The sequence below is a fragment of the Aspergillus piperis genome (assembly GCF_003184755.1).
Source record: "Aspergillus piperis CBS 112811 unplaced genomic scaffold BO85scaffold_22, whole genome shotgun sequence".
Classification (NCBI taxonomy): Eukaryota; Fungi; Ascomycota; class Eurotiomycetes; order Eurotiales; family Aspergillaceae; genus Aspergillus; species Aspergillus piperis.
This window is the reverse complement of record NW_020291612.1, coordinates 494,964-510,766: the sequence shown is the minus strand read 5'-3', so window position 1 is coordinate 510,766 and position 15,803 is coordinate 494,964. Positions and strand designations below refer to the sequence as shown.

The 15,803-nt window shown below is 40.0% G+C and overlaps 3 protein-coding genes across 3 annotated transcripts; 2 read left to right on the top strand and 1 right to left on the bottom strand.

Annotated features, from left to right (window-relative positions):
• The first annotated feature begins 977 nt into the window (after window positions 1-977).
• On the top strand, window positions 978-2,145 carry BO85DRAFT_452963 (uncharacterized protein). Its single transcript, XM_025660957.1, has 3 exons — window positions 978-1,426; window positions 1,475-1,702; window positions 1,753-2,145. Exons 1-3 carry the CDS (start codon window positions 1,328-1,330, stop codon window positions 1,987-1,989), a joined length of 564 nt encoding a protein of 187 aa, XP_025511728.1. The 5' UTR covers window positions 978-1,327; the 3' UTR covers window positions 1,990-2,145.
• Window positions 2,146-8,683: 6,538 nt separating this feature from the next.
• BO85DRAFT_480976 (uncharacterized protein) lies at window positions 8,684-10,119 on the bottom strand. The gene is made up of 2 exons (XM_025663039.1): window positions 10,051-10,119; window positions 8,684-9,997 (listed from the first exon to the last, which is right to left on the bottom strand). The coding sequence occupies exon 2, from the start codon at window positions 9,733-9,735 to the stop codon at window positions 9,043-9,045; it is 693 nt and encodes a 230-aa protein (XP_025511727.1). The 5' UTR covers window positions 9,736-9,997; window positions 10,051-10,119; the 3' UTR covers window positions 8,684-9,042.
• A 1,307-nt stretch (window positions 10,120-11,426) lies between these two features.
• Window positions 11,427-14,350, top strand: BO85DRAFT_452962 (NACHT domain protein). The gene is made up of 3 exons (XM_025660956.1): window positions 11,427-11,737; window positions 11,783-12,008; window positions 12,057-14,350. The coding sequence occupies exons 1-3, from the start codon at window positions 11,663-11,665 to the stop codon at window positions 14,123-14,125; spliced, it is 2,370 nt and encodes a 789-aa protein (XP_025511726.1). The 5' UTR covers window positions 11,427-11,662; the 3' UTR covers window positions 14,126-14,350.
• The last annotated feature ends 1,453 nt before the right edge of the window (window positions 14,351-15,803 follow it).

Genomic DNA, 15,803 nt, shown 5'->3' with positions numbered 1-15,803 from the left:
AGATTATTAAGTAATTTCTCTAGATAAATAAAGATATATATCTTCCGGGCTGGTTTTGAAAGTATGAAATAAATAAAAGTAACAGTTTCTTTATATTATCCAGCGGTTTGTCTGATCTTAAACTTATTAATATATTTTATTTTAGTGGTTAAAGTAATTTTACTTGGATATTTAAATATTTTACTCTAAGTAAATACTTACGGAAAAGCGTTTTACTAAGCGGAATTGATATATAAGTTATACTGATATTTTACTTATAAAGTCTTTAATAATAGCGGAAAACAGTATCTATATTATAAGATAGATAAAGAACTGGTAAATTTCTTATATATAAAAATATACTGGAATTTTAGCTGAGATAGTATATTTATAATAATAACTATTTAATTAACCAGAAATATATGGTATTTCTGCTTAAGAAATATAGAGATATTAAACAGATTTATTATAAATTAATAAATACAGTAGTAACCAGGAGTCTATATTTTTATAATATTTTAAATTATATTATAAATATCTGTTATTATTAATAAAATATTAACGCAGTAGATTGATCTAATAACGACAAAGGTAGCCTATATCCACGAGGTAGACTGATCCTTGAGGGATCAGTAGCTCCTTCCAAAGGAATCGGCACCTTATAGGTGTCGGGGAGGTGTAGAACCTCTACCGATGACCTCATGACTCTCATAACCACTGTAATACGTCATTCCGATGCCCAAGGCCCCGATAGCTAGGTTATTCTATCACAAATGGCGCCCTCCTTCGCTGGGGCGAGCCACCTGGCTCGGGTGTTGGGGATAACCTCATGTGTTCCCGATTCGGAACGGTGTGGATCCGATGGCGGGAGGCGGGGGGTCCGCGGGGAACGCCGCGGAGATAAGGTCACGTGCCGTTTCTGTATAGCTTCGAGAGTGTTTAGTTGTGTTTGCATGGGTGGATCAGTAGAGGAGAAGTGTAAACAAAAGATCTTTTCGTGTTACTCCTCTTCCTCCTCTTCTTCTATCCCGGGGTCGTCGTTTCTTTGGTGGTTCGCCATCGTTTCGTTCGTTCTTTGCGGCTTTTCCATCGATTCTTCATCGTTTCCATCATCATACATCAATCGTTTGGCGATCAAGTGCCGTTTTGCGTTCGTTTCTTGCTTTGTTCGCCTCTGAATCGCGTGTTTTGCGTCGGGTCTTTCGATATGGCCGACAGAGCACGCCGTCGCCGCCGCAGAGCTGCGGCTAACCGGTCGCGTGCCGTTCGCGCCACGGTGATTAAACCACGTTGGCTATGGTGCATGTGTTGCCTTCGTACTTCGGTGAAGAACTTCAAACCGGGTGAAATGGAAGTGCAGGAAGTCTTCGAGATTAACTGTGTTCTCGATGGGGAAGAGTCTATCCTGTGTCGCCAGTGTTGCGGCCGGCGCGGCGGCTGCGAAGCGGTATGGATTCGTGAACTCCCTTTGATATTCCTGGGCTAATGTGACTAGACTCCTGCGGGAGCCTTAGGAAACGCCGCCGAGCTGGTTGAGCTTCTGGACTGGTACCGTGCTTGCTTCTTTCATAACGCGGAGGACGAGGAGGAGAATGCCTTTGTGAATTTCAACGAAGATGCTATTCGTGCTGCCAACAACTGCGTCGTGCATCTTGGCCGGGCCTTTGTCCAGATGGTGGCGACTCACAACCGCTACCATGGTCTTTCGGTCGCCCAGAAGTCGGTATGTAAGGGATGGCTCGATCATCGATCGTTATGCTAACGTTTTGCTAGCGTCGCACTGCCAATTATGAAGCGTTTCTGGCTAGACGTCGCAAGATTGTGGGAGTTGATATCGAAAAACTGTGCCTCATGCCCGGTGATCCCGGCTTCGTCTTGTGGACTTCGGCGAAGCAATCGTTTCACGACGGCATTTCGGCCGCGGTTGGCCTGCAATTCGACGGCGATAGACTGGATGAGATCCTTGAGTGGATGTTCGAAGAGTTTCCAGTGGCTTTGGGGGAGTTGTGAAGGTGGCCCGCCTCCGAATCGTGGCTGAATTGGTGCCGAATAGCAGTGAGTTGTGATCATTGATATGCATGGGCGCGGCCTGTCGCCTTATAACAGTGCTTCAAGATGTATTTATTAGCATATTAGTGAAATATCATCCGACTGGTTCATCATCAATGGCTGAGCATGGTTCTGTAGGCTATCTGGTGGCGTTTCGCTGGGTTTTCTTTGGTCGTCGTAGCTTCTGATGTATCTTCTGATATTCTCTAATGCTTCCTTGTGCGTTCGCCATGTTTTCGCTAGGAATCCACTGGTTATATTCGCTCGGCCATCCTTTCCATTTGATCAGGTAGTAGTCTTGGCCGTCATACTGTTGGTAGTCTTTGACTTCTTCAACTTCCCATTCATCCTCATCGTCTAAGTCAGGCATCGGGAGCGGTTCTTCATGCCCTTGACCAGTATTCCACGGTTCCAGTAGAGAAACATGGAATACATTATGGATTCGTCCATATTTCTCAGGCAAACACAAGCGATACGCTTGGGATCCGATGCGTTTAAGGATCCGAAAAGGTCCTATGAACTTTGGGGCCAACTTTCTCGACTCTTTGAGTCGTAAGTTCTGGGTCGATAGCTTAACTAGATCCCTTTCTTTGAATGAGAATGGCCTTCTATGTTTATCGTAGTGTTCCTTTTGCCTTTCTATAGCCATTCGCCATGTCTTCTGCAACTGTTCCCTTGTTTCTTTAAGTCTTTCGATCCTATCCTGTACGGCTGGTACCTCTCGCCGTTGAGGATCGTCCTCGATCCTGATATGAAAGTCCGGGGAGTAGCCATATAAGACATGATGAGGAGATATGCCCGTGGTTGCATTATTCGCATTATTGGAAGCGAATTGGGCAGTTGGCAACATTGCTGGCCAGTTGGAATCGAACTGGCTAGAGTAGCATCGTTATTAAAATATCTCCCTTCTACCGCGTTCCTAGACTTTAAAATTATTTATTATATATCAGCTGCTTCTCCTACAAATTCATAAATTTTTGGCTCTTTTCTATCATCTACCAGGGTTTTTAGAAAAGATCTCTACACTGGAATAATAAATTAGTATTTATTTATTAATTTTATTAATATAAGATTACTTTTATTTTCTCTTAAATTCAGCTATTCAAATTCTAGCTAAATAAAGTCTGTTTTAGATAGATATACTATTTTATAAATTAATCTTTTATAATAGACAAGTTACCTTGAAGAATTAAATTCATTATTATAAAAATTATAAGATCTGGTTTTAATAATCTGCTGCAGATACTGATGGGCATGTAAAATATAAGAATTTAGGATAAATATTTTTAAATATAATTAGCTGCAGATAATACAAGTAAGTTTTGTACTAGCTGATATTAAAACTCCTGGTATATAATAAATTTTAATTATATATTTAATCTGGTTAAGAAGAACTATAAGCTGGAGAAAAATATTTAATTTCAGATTTTTATATTACTCTGTAAATTTAACCTGAATATAGTTTAGATAATATAGTAATACTTTTATAAATAAAAGAGGAAATTGAGTTTATTTAACTATTTTTAAGAAAAAGTAAACAGCTTAATAAAAACAGAAAAAGAATCAGACTTTTTTAATATAAATTAAAAAGGAGAATACCTTGACAGTCTTTATTTTAATCAGATACTGGATATACTGTAATACAGGAAAGATAATATATTATAAATAATTTCTTATCTGATAAAATAGAAAGATATAACCTATTTAAATATTTAATTATATTTATTAATAAAATACAGCTACTGCTGAGGTTGGTGTTTTTCTAGTTTAAATCAAGATTTAGATTTTTAAATCTGCAGTCTTACTGTATTTTTCTGTAATTTCTGTTTTTTTGCTGTGTTGTTCTTTATAGATCTTTTTATAATTCTTTTACTACTTATTATAGTACTAGTATCAAGTATTCTATATAAATATACTATAATTTCTGCTAGAATACTTATCTACTATTTCAGTTTAAATCTTCTACTGGATTTCTTTGTACTATAATCTTTTTATTATTTTATAAATAATCTTTGTTGAGTATTATTATAACTACTTATAATATAAAAATTAAATCTGTTTTATTTATAGATAAAAAACTATCTAGCCAGCTACCACAATTTTATTCACAGTTAATTAGATTCTGTTTTAAATTATCTGGTATAAATATATCCAAGATACCAGAAGTACTGGACTCTATTTATTAGAACTAGTGACTGTGTTTATTAAGGGATTCTAATACTAATATAATTATGCTGTAACTGATTAATAAGAGTAAAAAATACTTTTTTCTTGTTTAATTTATGGACTGGATATAAGAAATAAGAAATTATTTATTATTTATTATCAAGATACTTGAGTTTAAATATAATAGATTAAATATAATTTTATATTATTATCTCAGAAAATATTTAAATAAGTTTAAGAAATATCTAGATTTGATAAATATATTACCCTTCCATTTTCTGTTTATTTACTGTATATTCTAATATTTCAAAGACTTTAAAAAAATTTACTGCAGATCTTTTTCTGTTCTAGGTAGTATATTATATATATAAATATATTTATAATCAGTGATATATAGAATATAATATTAATATTTAATTTATTATAGATCTGATAAAAGCAGTTCTCTTAAAAGATAATCTAATTATTCTTATCTATTATTAATTTAAAGCTCTGGTTATATATTTCTGAAATTTTTATTAAAATCTAGAAATTATCTGGTCATAAGATTTTAATACTTAAATTATATTTTTTAATAAACTTTACTATATAGAGCTGGAGAAACTGGAGGTACTAGTAGTAGAGCTTATAATAATAACTCTTTTTCTTTTTCAGGAGCTTACTGTAGAAATAATAAAAAAAACAGTAATAACTTTTTAATAACTTTGAATAGGTGGTAGAATAGTATTTATTAAATAGCAGAGAAATACTCAGCTACTAAACTAGCTTTGTATTTAAAATTAGATTGATTAATATTAATAATTATTTTTTTTTCTTATCTTAGTTTATACTAAACTAACTGCAGGAACTTTATTATTTATATAATTTTTACTTGTTTACTAGACTCCTTCAGGGCATATATTTAAGCGGAAGGTATCCAGAAATATTATAAATACTTAGTTATTTAATAGATTTAAAAAAAAATTATTAGCTGTATAAGTAGAATATTAATTTAGATACTATATTTTATTTTCTTTTACTTTTTATGAAGCTTTAGTCTTAAGAATCTATAATTATATTATAAATTATATCTGCTGCTCAGAAATATGCTTTATAAAATATATTAAATAAAGTTTTATAATATTTTCTCTTATTCTTGATTTCTCTATATTTCTGTATCTAGTTTAATCTTTTTTTATTATCTCTGATAATGTTTTACTAGATCTTCTGATACTTTTCACTGAAGTAAGAGCTCTGGTGTATATATAATTTAAAATAAGTAGTATTATTTATATAATATATCTTATTTAATTTTTTATTTTTTATATATCTTCCCTTTCTTCCTCCTCTGAAAGCTACTGTTGGAATAATAAAGTAATAATTTTAGTTGGATTTGGTTAGTATAAGCTAATAGTTATTATCTTACTGTAAGTCTATTAATAACACTTAAATGTGGTAGATATTATAGTATCAGGTATCTAGTCCTGACTTATCTTGAGTATTTTAATTAAATTATAACTAAGATCTCAGTATTGCTGGAGCTTGATAATATTAAATATATTAAAATTACTGGTCTAATCCCTGGAAGCCTTTCTGAATAGTATGATTATATTAGTTAAAAATTCCTGGGAGTAACTGTCAACACAGAAGATCTTAGATAAACTAAAAAGCTTGCAGCTAATTACAGAAGACATCACCTGTATTAAAAACATAATTAATAATATTACTTTTATCTAATCTCAAAGTAAAGCAACAGATGCTTGTCTTTTAAATGGTACCTGGGAAGAGACTAAAAAACTTCTAATAATAATAAAAAGCTAAGAAACTGAGCTACAAGGCACAGAGTGCCAATAGTAGTCGCCGAACTAAAGATGTGGGCTAGTATATCGGGGACGCTGATAAGCCTGGTGAACATAAAGTTCTGGCACATGAAATCATGTGATATGGTCAATGAATAAGTCACTTGAGAACCAATGGAGAGATATTGGAGAGCTTCTTCAGCCAGCTTTAAATTTTATTACTAAAGTAAATTCATGCTTTTCTTAAGATTTGAGGTCATGAATAAAGAAACAGTCAACGGTTTCTGGCTAATCTCGTCCCGCTACTTATACATACAAACCGAAGTCCATTGCATTGACTTACGAAAACCTGATAGTAACAGCTGCGAAGTGCTGAACCAGAACCACTCATCAGATGATTACTTGTCGAAGAACGCAGGTTGGAAGGACTTGGTACGCTGCGGGCTTCTTGATCTGCTTTCTTCGGGTGAGCCTGAACAGCTTGGATTCCAAGTGGAATGGTATAGACACAGTTATTAGGTATAATAGGAGGAACCAGGTGAAATAGGAGGAGTCATCACCAGTGATACTAAGTAAATTGATTTTTTTTAACGCTTCCATCAATTCTCCACATATATGCTACAAAACCAACTGTGCTAGCGGGAAGATGCTATCTGTATCTCCCAAGAAGCTCGGAAGAGCGATATAGCTATGAAAGCATTACCACTTTATATGTACTCGTTCCATCCACCGTTTTGGTCCTAGGCACGCAAGGGTCATAGACAACTTGTTACTCATGTCAGCGCTCTATCGTGTGAGGCTCCTGGCGAAAGAGAGGCAAAGTTCATCGATATAACCTACGGTGTAGGTTAGATTTATGGCATTACATATTCTTGCTAATACGCTATAGGATGCGATTGTATGGATGTTTTCGGGAAACTCTGATACTATTTTATGTCTTCTAATAGTGCTAATCACAGAGAGTAAGGACTAGTACAATATTCATTCTACCTCTTTATATTATGATCTTGATTGTATACTGTGTATTCCAGTATAGAGTTGGTTGTAAAGCTCTTGTGTAACCACAAGGCGCCTGTCATCCGACTTGCTCTGGCATTGGTCGTTAGAATACCGATGATGAAGAGGAATACCAATAGATACAGAGACATTAAGACATCCGTCGCGTAGAAAGCGGCATCAAGAAAGAAAGCTGCAGGAAACACAGCACCAAAGAGTCGCAGCATCTTCATTTGGATACCCTACACTATGTATTCATGTAAAGTAATAGGAGCTTTCGGGCCCCGAGCAGCACAGAGTGACATAGAATCCGGTGAGATGATCTCGTCCTTGGTGCATAGCGGGCAGAGAGACACTTTCCACAAAATGCCACGACGGTCCATACTGCCGACTGGCTAGGTACTCGCAGGCCAATTCTGGTCTTCGCGGGTTATGTTATAAATTGTATTCCCTGATACATATATGTAGTACAACTGGTGATGATATATAACAGTATACTAATAGTAATAAGCCTGGGAAAAATGAAAGTCTGTGGAGAGTATTTTAAATTAGAATTAGAGTATCCTTAATCTGATGCCCTGCATCATGTAGTTATTGATAAAGTAATATAATCTTCCTGGTTCCGGGTAATTTAGTAGGATATAGAAATCTTTAAGATAATTATGATTCTTAGGGTCTGTATACTGCCCGGGAAGTATTTCTATATAATAAGAATAAAATGGTTTGTATTGTCAGCTTATTAGATATTTATATACTAATACCTGTCTTCTTCTAGCTTGCCTGAGAATAGAGTTATGGAAGAAATTATTAAAGTAATTATAGCAGTAGATATAGTTATAGTCTAGTACCAGATTTATTATCTTATAATAATATATCTTGTACTCATAGTATGTTTTTAAAGACTGGCCTATATTTTTTTTTAGTAATATATTACTTTGAGAGTATTTCTATTTCTTGCTGTCTGGTATAAGCTCAGTCTGGACTAGACTTACTGGTAAAAAAGTAATGAGCTCAGTTATATTACTTATTACTGCGGAAACTGTATTAAGATTAATTAGGTTTTCTAGTTTATTATTAATTTATTTTCTCCGGTAGAGTTTGTACTGTAATATACTAATACTGTTACCAGGGCATTGTAAATCATAAGAAATAATACTATTATTATTTTCCGTGTTTCTGAGAGCATCAATGTCGATCAGGTTGTCTGAGGAACTTTAGATTACTTGCTGATTTGACTGCAGAGCTGCTGCTTACCAAAACTTGATCCAGGAAGTGGATATGGCAAAGTCGGCAACCCTCCAATAGCTTCAGAGATTTGACTATGGTGGAGGAACCGAGTCTGAACTTCCTTAGAAACAGAACTTGTAACAGCAGAAGGCCCAGATAGTGATATCTCTTGATGATATTAGCGTAGGAGCGCTGACAGGTTCTTGGGCCTGAGAAGTATATACTAAAATAAAGTATAGACTAGCCCGTAACCTAGGACTTTGAAGGGATATTTATACTTACTAACTCTTTTATTCCGTGCGAGGCTGAGCTAGTATTTATGTTGATATTATATTACCTGGAGCAGAGGATGGCAGTGATGTAGGCTTGTCCAGCTTATCTGCTTGTTGTACTCTAAACGGGTCTATGAAGGGTGAGCGCACACCAACGTGGCGCTTTAGAATCCCTAGCCACTATATTTCCAGGTACGCTGATCTTGAACTTGTGGGCCGTACATGATGCTGTAGAGGTAGCTACCGATCCCTTATACTTATTATCTTGTGTTCCGATATCTTCCTGGCTTTGCTCCTCTCTAGATCGCTATGTAGAAAGAAAGAGGATATGTATATAAAGCGCGTAAATTTAAGAGAATAATCAATGAGTCTTTTATTCAAAAGCCTTAGTGTGCATGATCCCAAATACCACAGCTAATTCAGCGCCAGCTGAATGCAAGTCGGACCAACAGCGTCTGTATGGAAGGTCAGTTGCCGAGCATATGATTGTTTGCGCCGTTTCCAGATTCGACCTCTCACTTTCTGTTTCCGAGCGGAGATATCCGCTGTCCCGCGGTGACTGCACTACGGCAAGCCTATCTATTACCGAGTAACACAATCCAGCCTAGTTGCTTCATAAATTCTGTGGTTGAAGAGGCTGGAGACCCACTGCAGAACTTGACAATGATTTTGTTCAGAGAAGCGATAGCTCTGAATTGTGTATTAATGCTCAGAAGTACACTCCGGAAGGAGTGGTTACTGATCTCTTTCTCGGTGATCAGACGAGAAACCTGGCCGTAAACGAGGGTTTCCAGTATTTTCAGGTTGGTACACTTGTCTTGGAGGAGTCGCAAGCTCTGCAGGCCATCTTCTCTGAGTCGAATGTCACCTGATATATCGTCTATGCTCTCGATGACTGGAAAGTTCACGCGTAGGCGCGACAGAAAACCTGCATTCACAGGCCCGATACAAGTGAGGAAAGAATCTAGGAGGCTGCCTTGGCATTTGGAGACATCCTCGAGGACAAACTCATTTGCACCATACAGAACGGCCCTCGCCTCCATAGAGACTTTTCGATTGGTATATAGTAATGCCAGCCATTGGTGAGGTCTCTCTGGCGTAAATGTCTCTATCGGACAACCTGGATCCTGGAAAAGGAAGAGTGGATGTTGCACAGCAAGCACTTCCCTGTAAATAGTATGACGAAGTTCGACAGGGAGGCTGAAAAAGCCATCGTAAGCTGAGTTTGTTGGCCGAGAGTGAACACTTTCCGATCTCGCACCCGACATTGTGGGAGAGATTCAATGCCTTCGCCGGTGACGTACTATGCCGAGCAAGCAATTTGGCGCTTGTGTCCAGTTACTTCCAGGCCTACACTCGGACGTAATGTCCCTTTCTTTTCCTGGAGATGTTGGGTAATATATTGTCTCTCAACGGCAGTCGGTTTGGAGATCCAAACAATCTTGCGGTTGTACCTCTGGGTGCTCCTATCGCAACGCGTCCACGAGGGGTAGCGAAGCTGGGAGCGACCGATTACGGCCCAAGGATGACCTAGCCAGAAGCCCCGTTAGCGTCTGCGTGATACGTGGTATTCCCAAACGTACTGGTCGTGTAGGATCTAGAAAGTAGGTGACGGAGGGAGGGGGGGTGTTAACCATGTCCTGGCATTTCCGCGTCCAAGTAGTGGGAAGAGATAAGAATTGTTATGTAAGAGGGGCGGGGCTACTGCGTGCTCGCGAAAGTGCGGGTCCGGTGTTGAGACCCAAGCCCCGTTAGGCAAGACGACTTATCCAGTGTTACCGTATTACCCTCGGCTTTTAGGTACCGTAAACCGCGGATATAAGTAAATAATTCTGACCGCCCCCAGAGTGGCTTATAGTAGAGGATTCCCTATACTAGGACAAATGTCTTATAATTGGCCAGTTAACCGAAAACACGGTTCTAGTATATTTTACCATTACTGGGCCGTTACGACACTACAGTAATATTCAAAGCGTTTCATTTGGTTACTTTATTAGTATTCATTCGACCATGTGAACCGATGTTTTCGGAATTGGATTTAATCATATAAAGGAAGAGACTTGATTCTTAGAAATCTCGGGATATTAAGCAGTTTGTGAGTATAAACAATTCAGACCGGTGGTTTGAATTACTTGAACTGGAGGATTCCCTGTATAAGGTATTACTTAAACTTGAAGACTGTAGACGGAAGACCATGGGCATTGGTCCACAGCCCGACCGTGGGCCCAGCCAGGGAAGTCCCGCCCGTGGTGAGGGGTAAAGTCAGTCTCAAACCGAGCCGAATCAATTCTAGTTACTGGGAGCCCAGTTACTTTGATAAAGGAATGATTGTGTTGCCCAGATTCTCACACTTTTTCGCATGCTAATCATCGGACAATGGCGCATCCATCGACTGACAAAGACCAATTTCGACGTAAATTACGTCAGCGGTTAGATAGACTTCGGAACAAATCTCGAAGCCCGTTTCGCAATCCTACGGACAAGATCTACCCTCGCTCATTACAGGATGCTCAAGGGGACTTGGAAGTTTCAACCAGGTAAGTATTACATCCTATCAGTCAGATTGGGCTAACCAGGTAAGCAGTCTACCACAACTCGCTCTACTTGAGACCAGCAACGCCGATCAATCGCTTCTTATTTCGACTAGTAATACCTCGGAAACCTTGAAGCACACAAGGGAGGATGGACCGGGTCACATAAGGCCGAGATCTCCGCAAGGGGATATTACTGAGCAAAACCTGACGAAGAATCAATCGAACCCAGACGACAAACTTGACAGCGTCATTGGTTCTTCAGACCTTTGGAGTGCGGCTTACAGTGAGGCAGTGGCAAACCTTCGAGACGAAATAGATATTGTTATCTTGGAAGGGAGAAGTGTCACGCAGCTATTTACAGAGCTGGAACAATTAGAGCGGGAAGTGGCTCATGAATCCGCTTTCGACAGAGGGGTGAAATGGTTGCGGTCCTTACAGGTACCCCTCGAGAGATTTAAGCTATTACTGGATTTGGCGACCCCTCTAGCAAACATTGAACCAACGGCAACAACAGTCGTTGGTTTGATCAAAAGTGTGACTGCGGTAAATTGTTACATATACATACCCGCCCCAGTGGATATGATTTTCCGTGCTGACACAGACACAGATTGCCATAAGTTTTGCGACTGCTGATTTGGACTTTGCAAGGCAGATTGCGGATATGCTGGAGAAACTCTCCTACATCGATGACTGTGACACGCTCGGCCAGAAAGCTGATAGAAAAGACATCCACAAGGTATTACTGTTGTTACTTTACATGAAATCTATCTAATCCGATCAGGCGCTCGTCATGGTGTACCAGAAGCTGCTTGAGTTCTATAAAGTCGCTTATGAAATGCTGAGCCGGAAAGGGACAAAGTTGATAATCAAAATGGTCCTAGAGACCGATCGCCTTCCGAATATTGTCCAAGAATTTCTGAAGTACTCCGATACCCTCCGGAACCTCATACAGAAAGCAACATGGGAGATTGTGGAGGACATCAAAGCAATGCTTTACGACCACGAGAGTAAGTTATGCAATTAGACTTGTCGAGTAGGCGCTTATCAGACCGAAGTCTCTAAGTGGTTAGGGAGCGGCCAGATGAGCCATCAAAGCCAGTACCATGCTTACCTTCAAGACCTCCGAGCTGATGCAGCTTGCGAACAATTGCTTGAAAATCCTAACTTCATCAATTGGTATGCGGCATCTGACACTCAGCGACTGGTTATTCTTGGCGATATGGGATGTGGAAAGACTGTTGCTATGTCATATCTCATAGACATGATGAGAGAGAGAATTAGACGCCGTCTGCCCGAGCCTAAGATATGCTATTACTACTGCCGGGATGACAATACAGGGAGGGCTACCCACATAGCCTCGGCACTGATCCTATCGCTTCTGGAGCAGCTTCCAGGCTTGAAAAGGCCTTTTTTCGAGTGGTATAAAGAGGCTCAGGCATCTGGGACATTCGACCCAGCAACAAGTCTCAAGATATTGGGGGAATATATGGAAAGACTGCTCGAATTGACTGATCGCCCTGTTTTCTTCGTGATTGATGGCCTGGATGAGTGTGATCGGACGTCTCGAGGCAGCTTTCTGCATTTACTAGAACTGTTATCGGGAAAGGTCCCATCTCTGAGAATTTTGCTTTCCAGTCGTCCTGAACAGGAGATATTGGAGCAGCTGGGTGAAACAGCTGTTATGGAGCTGGATGCAAATGCCGAGAGAGATACGGTTGTGGTTGAAAAACTGGTCCAAGACCAGCTCTCATATCTATCGATGGATGTCAAGGCACTCGTCCAAGAAAGATTGTCTCATTCAGCGCGAGGGAGCGCCATATGGACGAAGATGATAGTGGAACTTATCAAAGTTCGCAGAATCAGAGCAATCGACCCTATGCAACGGTTCTTGGAGAATATGCCATTACCAAGGCGGCTTTCAGATCTCTATGAAACGTTACTTTTCCGTTGCACTTCCGACGAACCTGAGAATCAAGAGCTTGCAAGTACGGCATTAAAGCTTCTCGCCGTCGCTTATAGACCTCTTAGCTTGCTGGAATTAGCATGGGCTGCAACACTGGGCCTAGCTCATGTTACTACAGTAGATGCTCTTGCAAGTCTGGTAGATCACGAAAGAATCATAAGTCTGATCCATCCATTCATTGCTCGCGTCGATATGAGCGACGTGAAGAGACGCCAAGTCCGACTTGTACACCAGTCAGTGAAGGAGTTTATATTGGAGAAATGGTCCTCCAACCCATCTTCTGCACAAGGCATATCCCTGACAGAACCCGATCAACTGATCTCAACCCGGCGCCTTACAACTCTGAACGCATTCATGCTGGATATATGTCTCAGGTATCTCCTCTTGGACGATATTGGCAATAGAGATCTTTTTTCCCAGGAGCAAATGGCAATCGCAGAATTGCCCCAAGATGATAATCTTTTTGAGGATAACGAAGAGCCAGCTGACTACAATCCCTACTGCAGCTGGGAAACTTGGGAAGAGAGTATGATTCGCTATGATCCAACCGAGCGTGGTTTTGGTGAGTTCTTTGTATATGCTTCATGCCACTGGCTGGAGCATTTCGGAGCCACCTCCGACGAAGGCCTCCCGACCTTAGCTAGCATAGAAGATGTATGCCAAGCAGGCTCCCTTCGACTCCGTAACTGGATCCAACAGAATTGTCGCCCAGATTGTGTGATTTTGCCTAGGTTCGAGTTTGAAAGCAGCCTATACGACCCTCTCAGCATCACATCCCTATACGGTTCAGAGACCATGCTACGTGTTGTACTTGAGAACTCGGATTATGGCAACGGCAAATTTCTGCAGGACCCAGCTATGCGGGCTGCTGACCAAATTCTCCGGTGGGGAGAGATAGCAAGACTCAGAATACTGTTTTTCGACAATAGGTTGGGCCAACAGCTACAGAACCCTGATTTTTTTCGGCTCGTCATACGAAGATGGGGTGACCGCCCTCCAAGGTGCCAAGATTGGGAACCTGTATTTGACCTTGTTAAGTATATGCCAGACAAATCGGACCAGGGAGAATGGCGCAATGAGCTCTTACGAGTGGCTGTTGATGCAAACTGTACGCCCCTGATAAAGCGGTTGGACAGACCTAGCCACGGCACGGATCACTGATATTCTCGTCCGGCCAAATCCATCTCTCTGCAGAGCGCCCTCCGCACCTATAGCCGATTCCAATTATTATTTATGACGTATTCATTAGGCAGTCGTATACCATCAACACTCAATAGGCAAAATTAATAGAAGAGAAATGTTCGCAGGCTTTCCTCAGCGAACTTTCCTTAGGCTAGTAAGTCATTGATATAGTCTTGGAAGAGCAAAGTCATACTAATACTCAGGCTGTGGAGTATCTTTTCGTTTTGAATATATGTTATGCATTGAAGTATGTACTATAGAAAAAGAATATATGCATCATGGCTTTGTGAAGTATGCGCCAGGCCTAAATTGTTAAACCAAAGGAGTAGGTGCTCTAACGCCCCGAAGTGACTGTACTTCTCTCGGTAAAATCCGTGCACTTTGAAATCCCAGTCCCAATTTGGTGTTTCTGTCGCCTTTCCTCCTCATTGTTACTTTGGATTGAATAATCGCTAATGTAGTAGACATTGCAGTATCGGGTGTCCTGCCGTGACCCACCTCGAGCATTCTAACCAAATCATAGCCGAGGCCCCAGCACTGCTGGAGCTTGACGACACCAAACATGCCGAACTACCAGCCCAATTCTTGGAAGCCTTTCTGAATAGCGTGATTACACTAGCTAAGAAAATTCGGGAGTAACTGTCAGCACAGGAGATCCAGGGCAAATTAAATAATTTATAGTTAATTACAGAGAATATCACTTGTATCAGAAACACAGTCAACAATATTACTCTTATCTAATCTTAGAATAAAGCGACGGATACTTGTTCTTTGGATAATATCTGGAAAGAAATAAAAATTTTTCAAATAATAATAAAATTAAAGAGCTATTATAAGGTACAGGGTCATGTACTAACAGTAGTTACTGAACTCAAGATATAGGCTAGTGTGTCAGGGACGCGGATAAGCCTGGTGAACATAAAGTTCTGGCACATGAAGTCATGTGATTTGGCCCATGAGTCACTCGTAGAACTGATGGAGAGATATTGGAGAGCTTCTTCAGCCAGCTTTGACATTCAATACTAAAGTATATTTATTAGTTTTTCCGAAAAAGTTAAGATCATGAATAAAGAAACAGTAAGCGGTTTCTGGCTAATTTCATCCCGCAACTCATACATCCAAGGCGTAGTTAGTCCTTCCCGTTAACTTACGTGATATGATAGGAGAAAAAGCCACGTCAGCTTCACAAATCAAAGCGGGGTATTTGGGTACGGTTTATTGGGGTTCAAACGGCGAGGGTGAATGTTCAGGTTAAATTGGGGTTCAGGCGGGAAGGCTGAGTGTTCAGGTGAAGGAGGGTGAACAGGGTGAAGGGAAAGCGGCACGGGCACTAAGCCCAACGAATCACAAAAAACGGGTGAACACCGACATACAACAGAAGGGATTCGCTGGTGGTCACCCACCCAACTACTAACCTCCCGGCGTGTGGCTTAAGTACGGCTGAGCGGACGGGAAGCCCTGTTTTCCACACCCTATGGTCGTATGTGCTTGGGATAGGTAGTTTTATGTTTAAGTAGGCATGGAAATATTCAATGAATGAGTGATGTTTATCTAGAGTCTCGCCACTCTTACTGGTCGTGGCATATATTTCGACCGTGAGCAAAACCAAGACAATCCGCAGGCAGTTAAATGTACGATTGCAGGATAGACCTTTTCT